Source organism: Rhineura floridana, chromosome 12, assembly GCF_030035675.1.
Source record: "Rhineura floridana isolate rRhiFlo1 chromosome 12, rRhiFlo1.hap2, whole genome shotgun sequence".
NCBI lineage: Eukaryota > Metazoa > Chordata > Lepidosauria > Squamata > Rhineuridae > Rhineura > Rhineura floridana.
In genome coordinates, this window is record NC_084491.1 from 29,042,727 (window position 1) to 29,059,699 (window position 16,973).

Sequence of the window (16,973 nt, forward strand, 5' to 3'; positions counted from 1 at the left end):
GTTGCTTGGTAGTCTAGGAGTGCTTGCAGGTTTAGCTTTCTTCTCTTCAGTTATCTGTTCCTTGGGACAGGCAGTGTCCTGCCCAGGGGGGGAGCCACGAGACGAAGTCAAAGGTGGGAGTAATTCCTGTTTTATTAAAGTAACTGATACATCAAAGGCAGAATGCTTCATGCAGGTCTCTATGCTAACTTACTCAGGTCCCTAACTAAACTCTACACATGCTCTGCAGCGTATGGATCAAGTTGACTCCACACCCAAACCCAGGAGCTGCAGTCTTAAGTAGGAAACGTTTTAGAGCGTAATCTCTGACTCCTTCGCAAAATCTCCCTCTGCCCCGTCCTTTTCTCACGGCGCCTGGAGCAAGGTGAAGGGGGGCGAGCTTCCGTCAAGTCATCTGAAAGAACTGGCTCTTTAACAGCAGGCTCGAGGTCAGGGGGCGGGAAAGCGTTTGAAGCATCCTGGAAGCCGCTTGGCAAAGGGGGAGTGAGCGCGCGCTTCGAAACGTCGCCCAACTGCTCTCCTGGCATGTCTGGAGGCTGCGCGCTGTTCTCTTCGGAGGCAGCGCCTTCCGTGGGAATTGGCATGACATGAAACCCACTCCCTTCCCCAAGGTCTTGAGAAGACTCAACAACTACTGGTTCCTCCACGCCTTCTGACAGCTGGGGAACCTGCAACTCATGCCTTCCCCCTCCCTGGACCTCGCGAGAGAGCTGGGGCTCAACAGGCAGCTGTTGCTTCATGCGCCTTTTCATTCCTCTTCTGTGGTTCTTCCAGACAGTTCATATTTTGGTGCAGGTGGCAAATAGAGATGAAATAAATTTTAGGATGGGCAGGAGGGGAGAGGGCTCTAAAATTAGCCTTCCTAAGCTTGCTTGCAAATCTATGAATATGCTTTCTCCCAATTTTAGCATCTTGTTAACATTCTCAGATGTAAATGCTGTTGGCTTTAAGGTGCTGGAGACAAGCAAAAATACTGCTTTGATTCATTTAAAAAAGAGTTAATATTACAATCTGTAAGGATCTCAAAAGCACATTGAATTTAATTTTCAAAAATAAAATAAAAAATCTGGTGCAAATGATTGAAGAAGTTGCAGCTGTAGAATTTCTGCCTAGGTGCATTCCTCCTAATGTCGAGATGCCCAGTGTCGAGCTGAACAACCAAGATGTGAGGATGCATAGAGTGGAGTCTTAATTTGTAAGTGAGCATAGTAAGTAAGACTGTACAATAGTCTTTACTGCTTGAACAGCACGGGAGTTAAGCTATTTCCATGTTTATGAGAGCACAGGTGAAAATTGTAAGGCCTTAACTCTCATCTTGAACCAAAGTTTTTATTTATTTAAATCACATATTTTAAATTACGGACATCCTAAAATGCCAACACTGGTAGTGAAGGAGCTAGAACAGGGGCAGAGGACCTCAGGCCTGGGCCAAATGTGGCTTTCCAGACTCACTGTCTTGCCTTTGTATTTTTGCCTGGCTGAAATGTGCTCTTCAACTCCAATAAAATGCCTCTTGCTCACCTGAATGCCCTGCCTGCCACTGGCATATGACCCAGAGCTGATGGGTTTCTGTGATTTGCAGGGATTTCAGTTGCATGGCATTTTCCTTGTGGCTTTTGCTTATAGCCAGCTCACCTGATAAATCGCAAGGAACATTTTACTATGCGCTTTAGAGCTTTTTATTTAACCAAACAAGTTAACCAGTTAATGTTTTCAGGCCTTGGTTTCCTATATCCCCAGATTACTGGTCAGATAGCTACCAGTATTAGCATACCTTTTAGCCATTGCTAACATGCTGAATGCAGCCGTATCTGAAAGCAGCCTTTACAGTGCTGCGCTGTGTGTGTGTGTGTGTGAGTCCCTCAGCTGTGAAATTTTCCCCAGTTGCTGACACCCTGTGCAGACGTTGCAGCTGTAAACAAGGCAACGATGATAAACATAAGGAGAGGCATCCAGCAAGCAGTCAGACTGCAAGTGTAGCTGGACAGCTGAAAAGATCACCTGTACGCAGATTAGTGCCACTAAGATGCTTCAGGTAAGGCAGAAACCTACTGCTGTGTGACAGTAGCCTATCGACATGTGTTGGAGGTGCCATGCTAAGACCATAAATGGGAACTTTGGCAGTCAGGAAACAATAGCAGATATAAGACATTTTAGTAGCAGTTTGGGGGCAGGAGAATCTTAGAATCCCATCCCCGGAAAACACAGGGAGTGGTCACTGTTCTGGGGTGGGAGCTGTCTTCTCCAGATGAAGGTCGAGTCCGTGGGCATAGCCCTTCCCCCTTGCTGAACAGCCAGGCTCTGTAATAAAACTCGGTACAATCTAGCAGTTGCAGATTCACGGTTACAGAGCACGTGTGTTGGGGCACTGCGTGCAAAGCAGCGTCATGAGAAATTGGAACACTTTGGTTGTTTCAAAACATAAAGGAACTTTTCTATTCCTTACGGCTAAGTGTTTTCTTTGTTTAAAAAACATGCCTTGATCACGGAGTTCAAGTAACATTGCTGTGTATGTGTGTGCATGCAGAGGGTGGAGCACTACAGCCCACAGACTTCCAGTTTGGTTTCCCTGCTGAAGATGAAAGTGGTAGTTTCCTGCAGGGCTGTTCAGTTTCTGTTGGTCTTGATGATTAGCAGAATCTTGCCCCGGCACTAAATTGTTCAGTCATCTTGGCCACGTGTCTCTCCTTGGCTGATCTTTCCTTTCTAAGAAATGGGAGGGGTACCGATTTATTTAAAATATTTCTAAGCTACCCTTCACCCCAATGGATTCCATTAGGGGAGCGCACAGTGGGCAATGAACCAGTACAATGTGCTGCTTTGCATGTATGGTTGGAAAATCATACATGTGATCTGTTGAGGCGCATGTGTGTATATATGTATATTTCCGGTTTGCACAAGCAAAGCGGCTGTGATTTCACTGGGAATCCACACATTTGCTCATTTGCCCTAACCCATAGTTAGCATTGTGTGCAAACTCAGCCTGTGTGTGTGTGCTTGCAAACGTGAAAATTCTTTAAAAGTCCTAGTCTTATTACCTTTAAGATAAGCATGGGCAGGGGGAAAAGGTTACGTACTATGCAATGCATAATTAAGCTACAGAATTAAGTACACAACGCATAATTAAGCTATAGAATTAATAGCTTAAAGATGGTAGGATAGCCAGTCACTAGCATGAAGCAGATAAATCTGTGGAGGATATCACTATATTTGCTTATAGCCATAATAGCTAGGAATGCAATATCCTATGGAATGGCATATCAAAAGCCATCCTCTGTGGAATGACCAATTTGAGACACTATCACCCAAAGTTTAAGTTGTCATGATTTCTGAAGCTGCTGCTGATTTAAGCTGAAACTGCATTTCAGCATTACTGAAGAACTAAATTACAAACTTTCATAGTGGGTGTCTAATGGAACCCTCTTGTATGTTTGGGGATTATAGCCATACTACATACCAAAAGCAGCTTTTAAGCCAGTTCACCTTTTTCATGGATCCTCTCAAATAATGATTGAGAACTGTAGTTTTGCATGAGTGCTGAGAATCCTATTGGAGTCACAGAAAAATTACATAGCGGATCCCTCCATTGGTTTAGATTTGTAATAAGTTTATGCTTTGTATTGATGATTGTGCATTATTGATGATTATTATTAACATGGATATTATGCCATTTGGGGCCAAACTACATGTGATGCTATTTACACAATTAGCAATGCCTGATCCAGATTGTACCTGGGTTTGGAGGGGGGCAGGATAGAAGGGCTTTAACCAATTTGCCCAGCTGCAGTCCCAGTCTGGATCAGGTGTCCCCTGCTTGCTGTGTACTTTAAAAACTAAAAAATTGGCCATTAGGAACTAAAGCATTCGGAGGAGATTCTGAGGAGAGTTAGAGAATGAGGATTGGACAGAGAGCAAAGAGACTGAAGTGATTACAGAAAGGGAGAAAGAGAGAGAGAAGGAACTGCCCAGAGAAGATCACGGCAGTGGGGGGGGGGGAAGAGCAGTCCCTGCTGTCTTCCCTCACACTGCAGCACTTACTCAATAGCAGCTCCAAAGCCAAGGTGTATGGCAGAGCCTGAGGCGTACGCCTGCATGTAAGCCAGGACTGTGTAGCCAGAGACAGGACTGACAGAGTCACTCTGGATTCTCCCCTGTGTCTAACTTAGTTACTGGGCTCCTTTCCCTCTTTGCTTAGAGCCTAACCACTGTAACTGTGTCGTTCTGGCCTTAAATGCTCACTCACGCATGCACACACACACACACACGAGAGAGGGAAGGGGACCCATACTGGGCCATGAATGTGAGGCAGATGCAGAGCTTGGAAAAGTTACTTTTTTGAACTACTACTCCCATCAGCCCCAGCCAGCATGGCCACTGGATTGAGCTGATGGGAGTTGTAGTTCAAAAAAGTAACTTTTCCAAGCTCTGGATGGGTGTTTAACACTCCCCATCCATGTTTGAAATGAATTGGATTTTTTTTTTTTTGCAGTGCAGGTGCCATCATGGGGGCCCAGTCTGGATCGGGACCTGCAGCAGGGCCATAGGGCTAAAGCCCCTGACACGCACACTCTGTCTCTACACAAATGTCCTGATCTGGATTGAGGCCTTTGTGCTTGCAGTTAGTGATAGCAACACCAGCCCCCCTCACTCACAGGCAGAACTACTTAGCCAAGGTCGTGTGGGATGTGGCCCTTGGAAATGGACTTTTAATTGTACACCCACCTGAGTTGTTGTTCTTGTTTCATTCTCTGTTTGGTCCTCTCTTTTAAATAAATCCTAACTCCTTTTGTTTCCTTCTTCTCTGCTAAGTTGCCCGCTGGTTTTCCCCTCTTCCAAATGTGGGGGCTACAGGCACTGCACACTATCCGCCCCCCCCCCCCGGATTCTTTGCACTCCTCCATCTCACTCCAGTTTGAATTCTGGTCCCATCGGTTGCTCCATAGAAAACCATAGGTTGCCGTTTGGGAAAGCGGAGTAACACATAAAAGGCATTATGTCCAGTTCGGCCCTTGTTTGCACCCTTAAGAAGCAAAACCAAAATATAGAATGAAAGAGCCTGAGATTTCCTTTTAAAAAAATTACAAAGTTAAATGTCTGTTCCTCAATTTTGGCCTGTTTTGATGTCAGAGAAAGGGATGATGACATAATCCAAACAACATTTGCCTAATAAGGTCTGCTTGCAACATAAATGATGGTGGTGGTTAAGTCTTTGGGGTGTGTTTCTTTTAAAAAAATTAAAAAAGCCTAATTAATCAAACAGGAGCTGCCACCTTCATTCTGCTGATATAATTTAGAATCCGAGGGAAAACATTTGAAAGCATGGAAGAGACAGAAGAAAGTCACAGTTCTCTGGAGGTAAGGAGCTGCACATTTTTTCAGGAGGTAATTTGTGTTCAAGAGAGGTGGTTCAGCACAATTTTGCATATGGATGTGGCTGCCCACACTTAAGTCCTGCTTTTCTTTTTGCCCCCTCTGTGCATGAGTTTTCTCTCCCCCCCCCCGTGCAATCTCTAGCTCCAAGGTCAGCTTAACATTTCTGGGAAATGCTGCTGCAGTTCTGTTGGCTGGAGTTCCTTGGGAAGCCAAGTTGTCTGGAGCCCTCAAAACTGTCTAGCTCAAGTAACCATCTCTTGACATTAAGGTTTTTTTAAAAGAAAAAAAACTCTATCACCCAGTCTCCAACATTTTTATTTTATTTTATTATATTTTTGTTCCACCTTTCCTCCCAAAAGGAGCCCAGGGTGGCTTTTTCTTCAAGGTAAAGTTGCAGGATGCAGTAGAGGTTCTTCCTCCGCTTCCTGGAAGTGCTAAGCTGGGCTTCATCAGCTAGGGCAGGAATGGGGAACCTGTAGCCCTCCAGATGTGGTTGGACTCCAGCTCCCATTGGCCTCAGCCAGCATGGCCACAGTTCAGGGGTATTGCGAATTGTACTTCAACAACATCTGGATGGCCTTAGGGTACCCATAACTGACCTAGGAGTTGTCTACACCCTACTTGTAACTGGTTGACCGCATTTCTCTAAACATCCTCCGGGGAATGAATGTCACTCTCATCTGAAACTTAGGCACATAAATAGAACAAGATAGAGCCTCTCATCTCAGCTTACTTTAACCTTTTCCCCTCAAGATTTCTAAGTCCTTTCGCTCACTTCCCGCTCTCTATCTCACCCCTTCAACTTATTCTAACTGAATTTGTCCTCCTTATTTGACTTTTCTAAATGCTCATTCGATGCTGTTCTCACTTGCAAGCAGCAAGTCCCAACATTCTAAAAGGACAGCCTTCCCCATCCTGGTGCCCATGAGCCCCAGCAAACATGGTCCATGGTCAGGGATGATGGCATTGTAGGCTAACACAAAGCACTTGAAGGGCACTAGGTTGGGGAAGCCTGGGCTAGAGCATAAGTGGGCTAAGAGGAATTAATGGTTGATTAATGAGAGAGCATCTGTTCATTATTTCTTTGTTTTCAATAATAGTTCACAACTGAAAGCCACTGTCTCTGCCTCTTCCATAAGTTTCAAGTAAGTTTCTTCCATAACCTCTGCCTGTGCAGGGGCACAGCAGCAGCGGAGCCTAGAAGGAGAGGAGGGCTTGGAGGGAGATGGACAGTAGCTGTGGACGAAGCTTGTAAAATATGGAGAGCACTGGAGCCCATCACTAAGAATTGGAAGCTGTGCTTCTCACCCTTAGTCATTATGAGGCATCATCCATGCCATCCACACTGTCTTCTTTCTTTTGAGGATGCCAAGTTCTGCACCTCGTTCCGTGCTTGTGTGATGCACATGGAATACACACCACTTTGTGTGTAAGTGCTCCATTAAGGCAATGAAGAAAGCGCAGTCTTATGAACAGACCTGTACACTAGGTGCACTGATTTTTGCAAACCATCATTTGGTACCTTTTTATATATGTCATAAAAACTGGCCCAGAATTTCAACCCAGCAGACCCGCACATGCAACCAAATCTTTCTGGACCAGAGATGAGATGACATGCCTGTAAATTGAGTGCACTGATTTTTGTAAACCATCCTTTGGCATTCTGGGTACCTTTTTTTATGTCTGTCATAAAAACTGGCCCGGAATTCCAACCAAGACTCATTCTGTTTATCTTTAGAAGTGTGTCTCTTTACAAAAGTGCTACATAGCACTTAAATAACATGTTCTTTCTACTTCTTTTATGCATGCAATAAATCAGACGAACTGAGTGATCTGGAAAAATGGGTTGCTGTCATGAGTTGATTGATACCCACATTTGTGTGTGTGTGTGTGTGCATATATATGTATTTTTATATATGTGTATATTTTAATTTTTTATTTATCATTATCATCATCATTATTATTTGAACATGTTCTGTGAAGGGGTTTCCAGATATATTTTCTACCACTCTAGCTATGACTCAACCTCACAGAAAACGCTATTTGTAAAGCCTATTTGTTTGATTGCACAAATCTCTTCACCTGAAATCATGTGCTGATGTGACAGCTAGTTCAAATAAAAGGATAATGTCTAGTATGTAGTAATGTGCACTGCTGAAATTACTGTATAACACTCATCTCGAAATTTTACTACTGCAGTTTTATATTTTCAAAGTCCTCTTTTGAGGCTGTTCTACCCTTTGCCCTTTTGTCAAAGAAATGGGATATTTCAGGATGTCAGAGCAGTGTAGGATTTTGCCAGTTAGCATTCAAGCCACATTAAGAGCATTTACAATGGTGCGTAACATGGTAAATTGTCTGACAGCTCAGTCACTGTGGCAGAGAGCCATCAGCTGAACGAGCAAGTGGCTTGTGTATCTGCATTGAGGCTTCATCTGTATTATATATTTAAAGCAGTATGATTCCACTTTAAATAGTCATGGCTTCTGTAATGCTTCAATGTACATATAATATTTCCAGTAGAGGTTGGTATTAGGTTGTAATGGGAGAGATCAGGAGCAGGGTTTATTCCATCAGCTCTGCTGAAAGACCAGCTGCATCAGGCACCTCCTGCCTCTGAACTGTTTTTATGCCAGCTGGTCATTATAAGAACTTCTAGTCAAAAACTGGTGCATGAGTTTGCTTTCCTCTCCTCTTCCCTCCCTGCTCCTTTTTCCTTGTGTGTTGTTGTATTTTAGATTGTAAATCTGCGGGCAGGGACTCTCTTGTATTAATTGATTGGATGGAAGCCATTCTGGAGCCTTTTTGGCTGGAGAGTGGGGTACAAATACTTTAAATACATAAAAATATGGTAAGTAGTTAGTGGAAGGGGTGTGAGTGAGATGGATTTTTGGTGAATGCTGTGTGTTGATTGGCGGAGAGAAAAGAGGAGTGGTTGGTTCTATCTGTGTATAACACTTGACAGTTGTTAATTGTTCTTAAAAGACAGGGTAGATAGATAGCGGTTAGAGTGGGTAGAGAGCCAGAGGTTTACTTACAGGATTTGAGACTCTTAATGAGTGTACTTTATAAGAACTGAAGAACAACAATCTGTAACCACACACTTAAGAAACTGTGTTAAAAGTATTCTTATTTATTAATATCCCCTGTTAAATAAATCTGTTTGGTTTTAAAAACGTGCCTGGTTCTTGGCCAGCTACCTCAAAGAGTATATGTGCTGGCAAAATATAAACAAGGGCTGAAAAAGGAACAAATGGTTCCAGAACAGATTACTCTATAGTGTGTCAGTAACAGGCTAAGCAAGCAGCCTATAGCTATGGTCTTTTTAAGGAAATAAAGATACTTGAGGCTTTCCTGGTGCCTACACAACAAGAGGTAGAGGCATTTCTTGGCTGTATGGTGTGTGGTAAAATGTATCCCTTCAGGCTAAAGGCAAAATGATGAGGGGGAAATATGACAGCTTCCCCCAAAGGATCCTGGGAACTGTAGTTTGTTAAATGTGCTGAGAGTTGCTAGGAGACCCCTATTCCCCTCACAGAACTGCAGTTCCCAGAATAGTTTAGCAATCTATCCCTCTTTCCAGGGAACTCTGGAACTGTAGTTCCATGAGGGGGATAAGAGTCTCCTAGCAAATCTCAGCACCCTTGACAAACTATAGTTTCCAGGGTTTTTTTTGTGGGAAGACATGACTGTTTAAAGTAGCATAATACTGCTTTAAATGTATAGTGCAGATGGGGCCTGTGATCTTGGCTTTTTAACTGAGTGCACATTTTGATTGCTAAGTTCCAGGTTCATGATACTGAAAACCCATTTTATTAGGTTTCATTAGGCGCTGTCCAGGCAATCTTCTCCTTGTACAATGAGAGGAGAAGAGGGCTGTGCTTCATGTCCCCATTGCTGGCCCTTCCGCCCTCCATCCAGTGGAAGGCCAAACACTTGCAACATGGAGCCTCCTGTCTCTGTGAGAGCTCCCTGAGTGATTTAGACCCCTGTATGATCAAGGTTCAAAATCATGTGGGGATCCTCCTGGGGCGCAGCAGTTTCCCTGTTGCAGAGAGTTTGTTTTCCAACAAGGGAAGGAGAAAAGGGGTCAGTGTGGAATGAGGCAGGGGTGTCAAGCTAGCTAACATGGCCCTACTCTCCCCTCCCATTATTCTAAGCCAGGGAGGAGAAAAATGCCTGCCATAGGGCTAAAATCTCCCAACAAAGTAGGTTTCTGCGATACCGCAACTTGCAGTCATTAAAATATATGCCAAAGTGGTTGTTTTTTTTAAAAAAAATGAAATTTGGACATGTGGCGCAGAGTGGTAAGTGGTGGTAACGCAGCCGAAGCTCTGCTCACGGCCGGAGTTCGATTCCAATGGAAGGAGGAAGTCGAATCTCCGGTAAAAGGTGTCGAGGTCCACTCAGCCTTCCATCCATCCGTGGTCGGTAAAATGAGTACCCGGCATATGCTGGGGGGTAAAGAAAGGCCGGGGAAGGAACTGGCAATCCCACTCCATATATACGGTCTGCCTAGTAAACATTGCAAGACGTCACCCTAAGAGCCGGAAACAACTCGCACTACAAGTGAGGGGACACCTTTACCTTTAACAATGAGAAACTAATGGCAAAGGCCCCTTTTCCGTGCATGGTAGGTACTTCTATGTGGTGCAATTCAGTGCAGCTGTGGTAGACATCTGTATACTGGAACTGTGGGGATGTGGTAGGACGAGGACAGTTTTACAGGTCTGCTTAATTTCATAGGCAATCAGATTTGATTTCTTAAGGGGGTGGGATGTAATGGTTATTGACAGAAGTGAGATTTCCACATGTTCCCCCCTCCCAGATATGTCCACCCATGTGCCATGTTCAGCATTTGAGGAACTTCTCTGGGTACCCCCACTATTGGACGCAAGGCAGGTGGTAAACACAGAGACAGCTTTTGGAGTGGTGGCATCCTCTCTGTTTTATAGTGCACCCTGTTGTGTGTGGTGGTGTTTGTCAGATGTCATATTTGTTTATATATATATATATATATATATATATAACTCTTTTGTAAGGTACCCTAGAAATGCTTATTGATTATTGAAGGGAGGGATAGAAATACCAGAAATAAACAGTAAGGTACTCTATACTAAGTGAAACTACAAGAGTGCTTGGGGGATATTACTGGGTTGTAACAAAGGAACTAACTAAGAGGGCTAACTCTCTTTAATGTTTAAACAACTTGACTGGGTGGAATATGCTGAACTCTTGCGTGGGTCAGTGCTGAGCTCCATTTGGTGAAATTGTTTGTCTTCAGGACGCTCCATAAAAGTTCTTGCCATGCCTTTAGAAATATACAATACCAGCAGGGTGAGGCTTACACAGTCAATAAACTTCATTTGCATATAGCCATAGGCCGTTGCACCATAAAATAGCAAAACAGAACAGACAAACATGATTTGATTCTATGGGGTACAATAAAAAGTTTAAAAACCAAAACCTGGGTCTAAAATATATCACTGGTTTATGTACATAGCGAGTTTACGTACTTTTCTCTGAGGTTTTTAGCAGCAAGGGCAAAGTTAGCCACTGCAATTGTGGTCTGATTATTACTGTCCATTAATAGGTCCATTAGTAGTTTATTATGAGAGAGTCCCCTGGTGGAACATAGGAGAGGGGCTAGAAACTTTTCTCTAGGGTGTTGGTAAGAGGGGCATAATAACATATAATGGACTAAATCCTCAGGGACCTTGCAACCGAAAATACAGAGGTGTTCTGGAAGCGGGGTTCCTTTATATCTGCCCTACAGTCATACTGTTCTGCTAAATTACGTTTTACTTTCTAAAACCACACCTGTAGAATCCATTCTGTTACAGTAAGGTCCTTTTGGGGCTAGCGGCTTGAAAGTAGATTTCTGAGCTATTGGAACATGAAGTGAAATGCAAGCAAGTTGCCCTGTCCTTTATCCACAGGTCTAAGAAAATATGTATTTATATAACTTTAAAGTTGGCAATGGGAACATTGAACTTGTCAAGGATTACCAATACCTTGGCACAGTCATTAACCAAAATGAACACAATAGTCAAGAAATCAGAAGAAGGCTAGAACTGGGGAGGGTAGCTATGAGAGAACTAGAAAAGGTCCTCAAATGCAAAGATATATCACTGAACACTAAAGTCAGGATCATTCAGACCATGGTATTCCCGATCTCTATGTATGGATGTGAAAGTTGGACAGTGAAAAAAGCAGATAAGAGAAAAATCAACTCATTTGAAATGTGGTGTTGGAGGACAGCTTTGCACATACCATGGACTGCGAAAAAGACAAATAATTGGGTGTTGGAACAAATTAAACCAGAACTATAATTAGAAGCTAAAATGATGAAACTGAGGTTATCGTACTTTGGACACATAATGAGAAGACATGATTCACTAGAAAAGACAATAATGCTGGGAAAAACAGTAGAAAAAGAGAAAGACCAAACGAGATGGGTTGATTCCATAAAGGAAGCCACAGACCTGAATTTACAAGCTCTAAACAGGGTGGTTTATGACAGATGCTACTGGAGGTCACTGATCCATAAGGTCGCCATAAGTCGTAATTGACTTGAAGGCACATAACAACAACAAAAAATATGATCCAAAACTAGGGTTGAGCCAAAATCCTAAAACAGCTGTCCCTTGCAAAACACGATTCTACAAAACAGCTCCCTTGTCCTGCTTTTGGTTGTGATTTGTTTGCTTCACCTTTAAAACGGAGGGAGAATATTCTCTCATTGAACAGCACAAAGCATTGCCCTCACACTGATTTAACGTGATTGAATTGGCTACCTGATTTTCTATTAATATCTTATTTTGTAGGTAGTGAGCAGCAGGGCAGAATGCACAATGGATGCAGATAAAAAGCCAGCACAGCTGACAAAAGTCTGGGATAGAATCTTAATTTTCTTTTGATGGGGACTTCTTTGTATGTTTTGAAGCAGTGAAAACTGGAATCCCACCCCCCTCCCAACTGCAGTTGATTCTACCACCTCATCCCTACCTCCATTCTCCTGTGTGTATAGACCAGGCTTGGAGTTGTGGTTTGATCTATGTTGGTGTGTGGAGCTTGTCATTTAAGTAAGCAGAACTCTCGGGAATGAAGATCAGCTTGGGGTGTTAGACAGCAACTATAGGATGCTGTCTTATCATGAGTCAGACCATGGGTCCATCTGTCTCAGCATTGTCTACACCAGGGGTGGGTTACTTGTGGCTCTCCAGGTATTGCTGCCCTACACTTATCTCTGACAAATGAACATGCTAGCTGGGGCTGATTGGAATTGGAGTACAACTTCTGGAGGACCACAGTTTCCCCAAACCTGGCCTGGCTGACAGTGGCTCTCAGGTCATTTCTGGCCCTACCATGGAGATGCTGGGGGCTGAATCTGGAACATTCTGCATGCAAAATATGTATTCTTCTACAAAGCTTTGTCCCTTTGTCCTGAAGGTTGTGAGAAAGTAGTTGCATCAGTCCACCCATAATTAAGTGCAGATAGCTCTGAATGCAAATGTTGACAGGGAGTAAGGAGGGGGATTTTACCAGAGGCCCTCTAAATGGATTAAAATGGAGAGAGATGGCCAGCCCTGGATTGTATCAAGGCTGCTCTTCTGCAGTGCTGGAGATCTATGGAGGCTGGAAGGGAAAACATCAAGATTTTTTTTTAAAAAAAAAGTCAGTCCTTTGGATACAGGATAGTTAAAAGTCCAGTACTAATTCTATTTTAATTTTCCCTCTCCCAAATTCTCTTTCCTGCAAAGTCTTTTAATTGGGTCTCTGATTATATTTGCTTTTAATACAGAAATTGCACCCTTTTGCTTTCAGCAGTCAGAGTCCCTGCAGGGATATCTTCTCCCATCGATGCTTCTTGCCGTTCCTCCATTTCAGCCTGTTTTCATCTGCTTAGTTTCCTCTGCACCATTCCTGAGTTCACCTTGCATAGCACTTGGTGTTGTTCTCCAATCACTCTTTCATTAAGAGATTAGGGAACTCAAAATGATTGTCTTGCTCAAACTGGCTTTCCAGTGTCTGTCAGAGTTGAGGAATATAATCAAACAAAAACATGTAGGTTGGACTGGTAGGTAAGGTTTATGCTGTTGTTAAGGACATGCTTTTGTTAAACTATTCTGTGGTTTGGATGAGAGAGAGAGAAAGAGAGAGAGACTCTTCTGCACTTTGATAGTTATTGCTCATACCTTTGGCTTTTTTTCTCCACCTACTGTGTTTCAGTTTTGTGCACAGAAAACTTGTCTTGGAGGGTTTTTTGAGAACTGAAGACTAGAGCTGAAGCTTCTACTCTCCCTTCTGCAAATCTCATTTCTAGCCCTCTGCTCTTCTTTAAAGCTCTCTTTAAAAATGGAAGCAAGACCCAGCAGTAACCAATGCTAGAGAGTATAAACAGTGAGCACAGACATCCCCGACACACATTTCTCCATGTTCAAATGGAGAAACCTTTGGTGATCAAAACATACCTTTCAAAGATGTGACGAGCTTCTCTTTGGCTCCTCTTGTCAGCTGATTTGGTATGTTCATGTTAAAGTCCATGGAGATTTTACTGGTCAAGTGAAGTGAGGCTTTTGGTTTAATCTGCCGGGTTAGTGTTCTCTGTTTTGTAACCATATCTGCCTTGAAGACTGAGATACCAGAGTGGGGTGCATATTTAGAACACAGTTCTATGTATTATGTTTAGACACACTAGCTTGATCCCCGCACCCATTGCATGAGGGGAAGTAGAAGAAGAACATATGCCAAATACATGAGGATGGATGAAGACCATGATAGTTGCACTTGGTTCCCATTCCAATGGATGGGGCTTAAGGGTACAATCCAACTCGCCTTTCTGCCGAGCTGGGGTGAGTTGGATGTCGCAGATCCCCGGTGGTGCTGGCAGGCTCCTGGTTGTGCTGGGCTCCCCCAGTAGCAGCCCTCCACCGTGGCTGAGCTGTGGTGCCACCAGGAGCCTTTTGGTGCTGCTGGGGATCTTCTGGGAACAGTGGAAGCCCTGAAAATAAGGTGTACCAGCCATGGGGGGGGGACTTATGCAAGATCCTCCTCATGTTGAGACCCTTCCCCCTGGGTTCCGATCCCCCTGCAAACTCCGCTGGCTCAAAAGCCAGCACAGTAAAATTATTTTTATACATTTCCATTGTGGTCTATGGGGAGCCCGTACTCCCTGGGAGGCCTGTTCATCGGAGATGGAGCTCTCGGCCGCTTGTGTGTGCGGCTCCTTAATGGATCCAGCTTTTAGCCGGTCCAACAGCTCCCAAGCGGGAGGAGGATCCCATGGAGCTTTCCACCAGCTCCTCCTCTGCCACCTCCCCTTCCGCTGGCTCCCTAGAATTTTGATTGCTCTGTAAGCCATGACTAAATTGTCCCATTGATTTCAGTGCAATCTTAAGTGTTGCCTTGGGCTGCTTTTGGAAGAAGAGTGGGATATAAATGTAATAAATAAATGAATAAATACAGAACTATATTGGCCTGGATCCAACCTGATGTAATATATCTGAAGTGAGGCCTCTCTGTGATTTATAGGTTTTTTATTATTATTAAATATTTATTTAATTAGATTTCTTGTTCACCTGCCACCACAAGCTCCCAGGGCAGGTTACAACAGTATTACCTTTCCAAAAGAAGCGGAGAGTCCTTTACAAAATGTGAAAACCACCCCCAACCATAGAACCAAGATGTTCTAAAATCACACAGTGGTATCAAATCACTACACCAAGTCAGTTTTTATTTATAAATAATCTGCCACCTGTGAGGTTTTTTGTTGTTGATTTTGGCTCCAAGTGAAAATACGCAATTTATCTAATGTTTCCATACTGTAGCTCTCTTGATGTATTGTTGGGGAGAAGATATTTTAACAAAAAATTCTTCGTTGCTTATTAAAAATCACATTTCTAAGTGGCTTACAGAGAGGGCCCTTGATAAGAGTTTGTGTAGTCTGTGCCCATCCTTTGGGAGGCCTTTACGGTGAAAGCATGCATATGGCTAAACTTACAGCTCTTTCATTAATCATTCTTTCATTAAGAGATTAGGGAACTCAAAAAGATTGTCTTGCTCAAACTGGCTTTCCAGTGTCTGTCAGAGTTGAGGAATATAATCAAACAAAAACATGTAGGTTGGACTGGTAGGTAAGGTTTATGCTGTTGTTAAGGACATGCTTTTGTTAAACTATTCTGTGGTTTGGATGAGAGAGAGAGAGAGAGAGAGAGACTCTTCTGCACTTTGATAGTTATTGCTCATACCTTTGGCTTTTTTTCTCCACCTACTGTGTTTCAGTTTTGTGCACAGAAAACTTGTCTTGGAGGGTTTTTTGAGAACTGAAGACTAGAGCTGAAGCTTCTACTCTCCCTTCTGCAAATCTCATTTCTAGCCCTCTGCTCTTCTTTAAAGCTCTCTTTAAAAATGGAAGCAAGACCCAGCAGTAACCAATGCTAGAGAGTATAAACAGTGAGCACAGACATCCCCGACACACATTTCTCCATGTTCAAATGGAGAAACCTTTGGTGATCAAAACATACCTTTCAAAGATGTGACGAGCTTCTCTTTGGCTCCTCTTGTCAGCTGATTTGGTATGTTCATGTTAAAGTCCATGGAGATTTTACTGGTCAAGTGAAGTGAGGCTTTTGGTTTAATCTGCCGGGTTAGTGTTCTCTGTTTTGTAACCATATCTGCCTTGAAGACTGAGATACCAGAGTGGGGTGCATATTTAGAACACAGTTCTATGTATTATGTTTAGACACACTAGCTTGATCCCCGCACCCATTGCATGAGGGGAAGTAGAAGAAGAACATATGCCAAATACATGAGGATGGATGAAGACCATGATAGTTGCACTTGGTTCCCATTCCAATGGATGGGGCTTAAGGGTACAATCCAACTCGCCTTTCTGCCGAGCTGGGGTGAGTTGGATGTCGCAGATCCCCGGTGGTGCTGGCAGGCTCCTGGTTGTGCTGGGCTCCCCCAGTAGCAGCCCTCCACCGTGGCTGAGCTGTGGTGCCACCAGGAGCCTTTTGGTGCTGCTGGGGATCTTCTGGGAACAGTGGAAGCCCTGAAAATAAGGTGTACCAGCCATGGGGGGGGGACTTATGCAAGATCCTCCTCATGTTGAGACCCTTCCCCCTGGGTTCCGATCCCCCTGCAAACTCCGCTGGCTCAAAAGCCAGCGCAGTAAAATTATTTTTATACATTTCCATTGTGGTCTATGGGGAGCCTGTACTCCCTGGGAGGCCTGTTCATCGGAGATGGAGCTCTCGGCCGCTTGTGTGTGCGGCTCCTTAATGGATCCAGCTTTTAGCCGGTCCAACAGCTCCCAAGCGGGAGGAGGATCCCATGGAGCTTTCCACCAGCTCCTCCTCTGCCACCTCCCCTTCCGCTGGCTCCCTAGAATTTTGATTGCTCTGTAAGCCATGACTAAATTGTCCCATTGATTTCAGTGCAATCTTAAGTGTTGCCTTGGGCTGCTTTTGGAAGAAGAGTGGGATATAAATGTAATAAATAAATGAATAAATACAGAACTATATTGGCCTGGATCCAACCTGATGTAATATATCTGAAGTGAGGCCTCTCTGTGATTTATAGGTTTTTTATTATTA

General features: G+C 43.6%; 1 protein-coding gene across 21 annotated transcripts in view; it reads left to right on the top strand.

Moving 5' to 3' along the window:
• ST3GAL4 (ST3 beta-galactoside alpha-2,3-sialyltransferase 4) overlaps positions 1-16,973 on the top strand; it is a 215,895-nt gene that overhangs the window by 130,267 nt on the left and 68,655 nt on the right. The window contains exon 3 of one of the 21 annotated variants that reach the window (XM_061592948.1): positions 5,261-5,355. The exons of 19 other annotated variants lie outside the window; for them this stretch is intronic. In XM_061592948.1, coding sequence (XP_061448932.1) covers positions 5,320-5,355 — 36 coding nt within the window. In that variant the 5' untranslated portion in view covers positions 5,261-5,319. Of the gene's footprint in view, positions 1-5,260; positions 5,356-6,497; positions 6,519-16,973 lie in introns of those variants that run through there. One more of the 21 variants, XM_061592947.1, reaches the window with a different exon arrangement.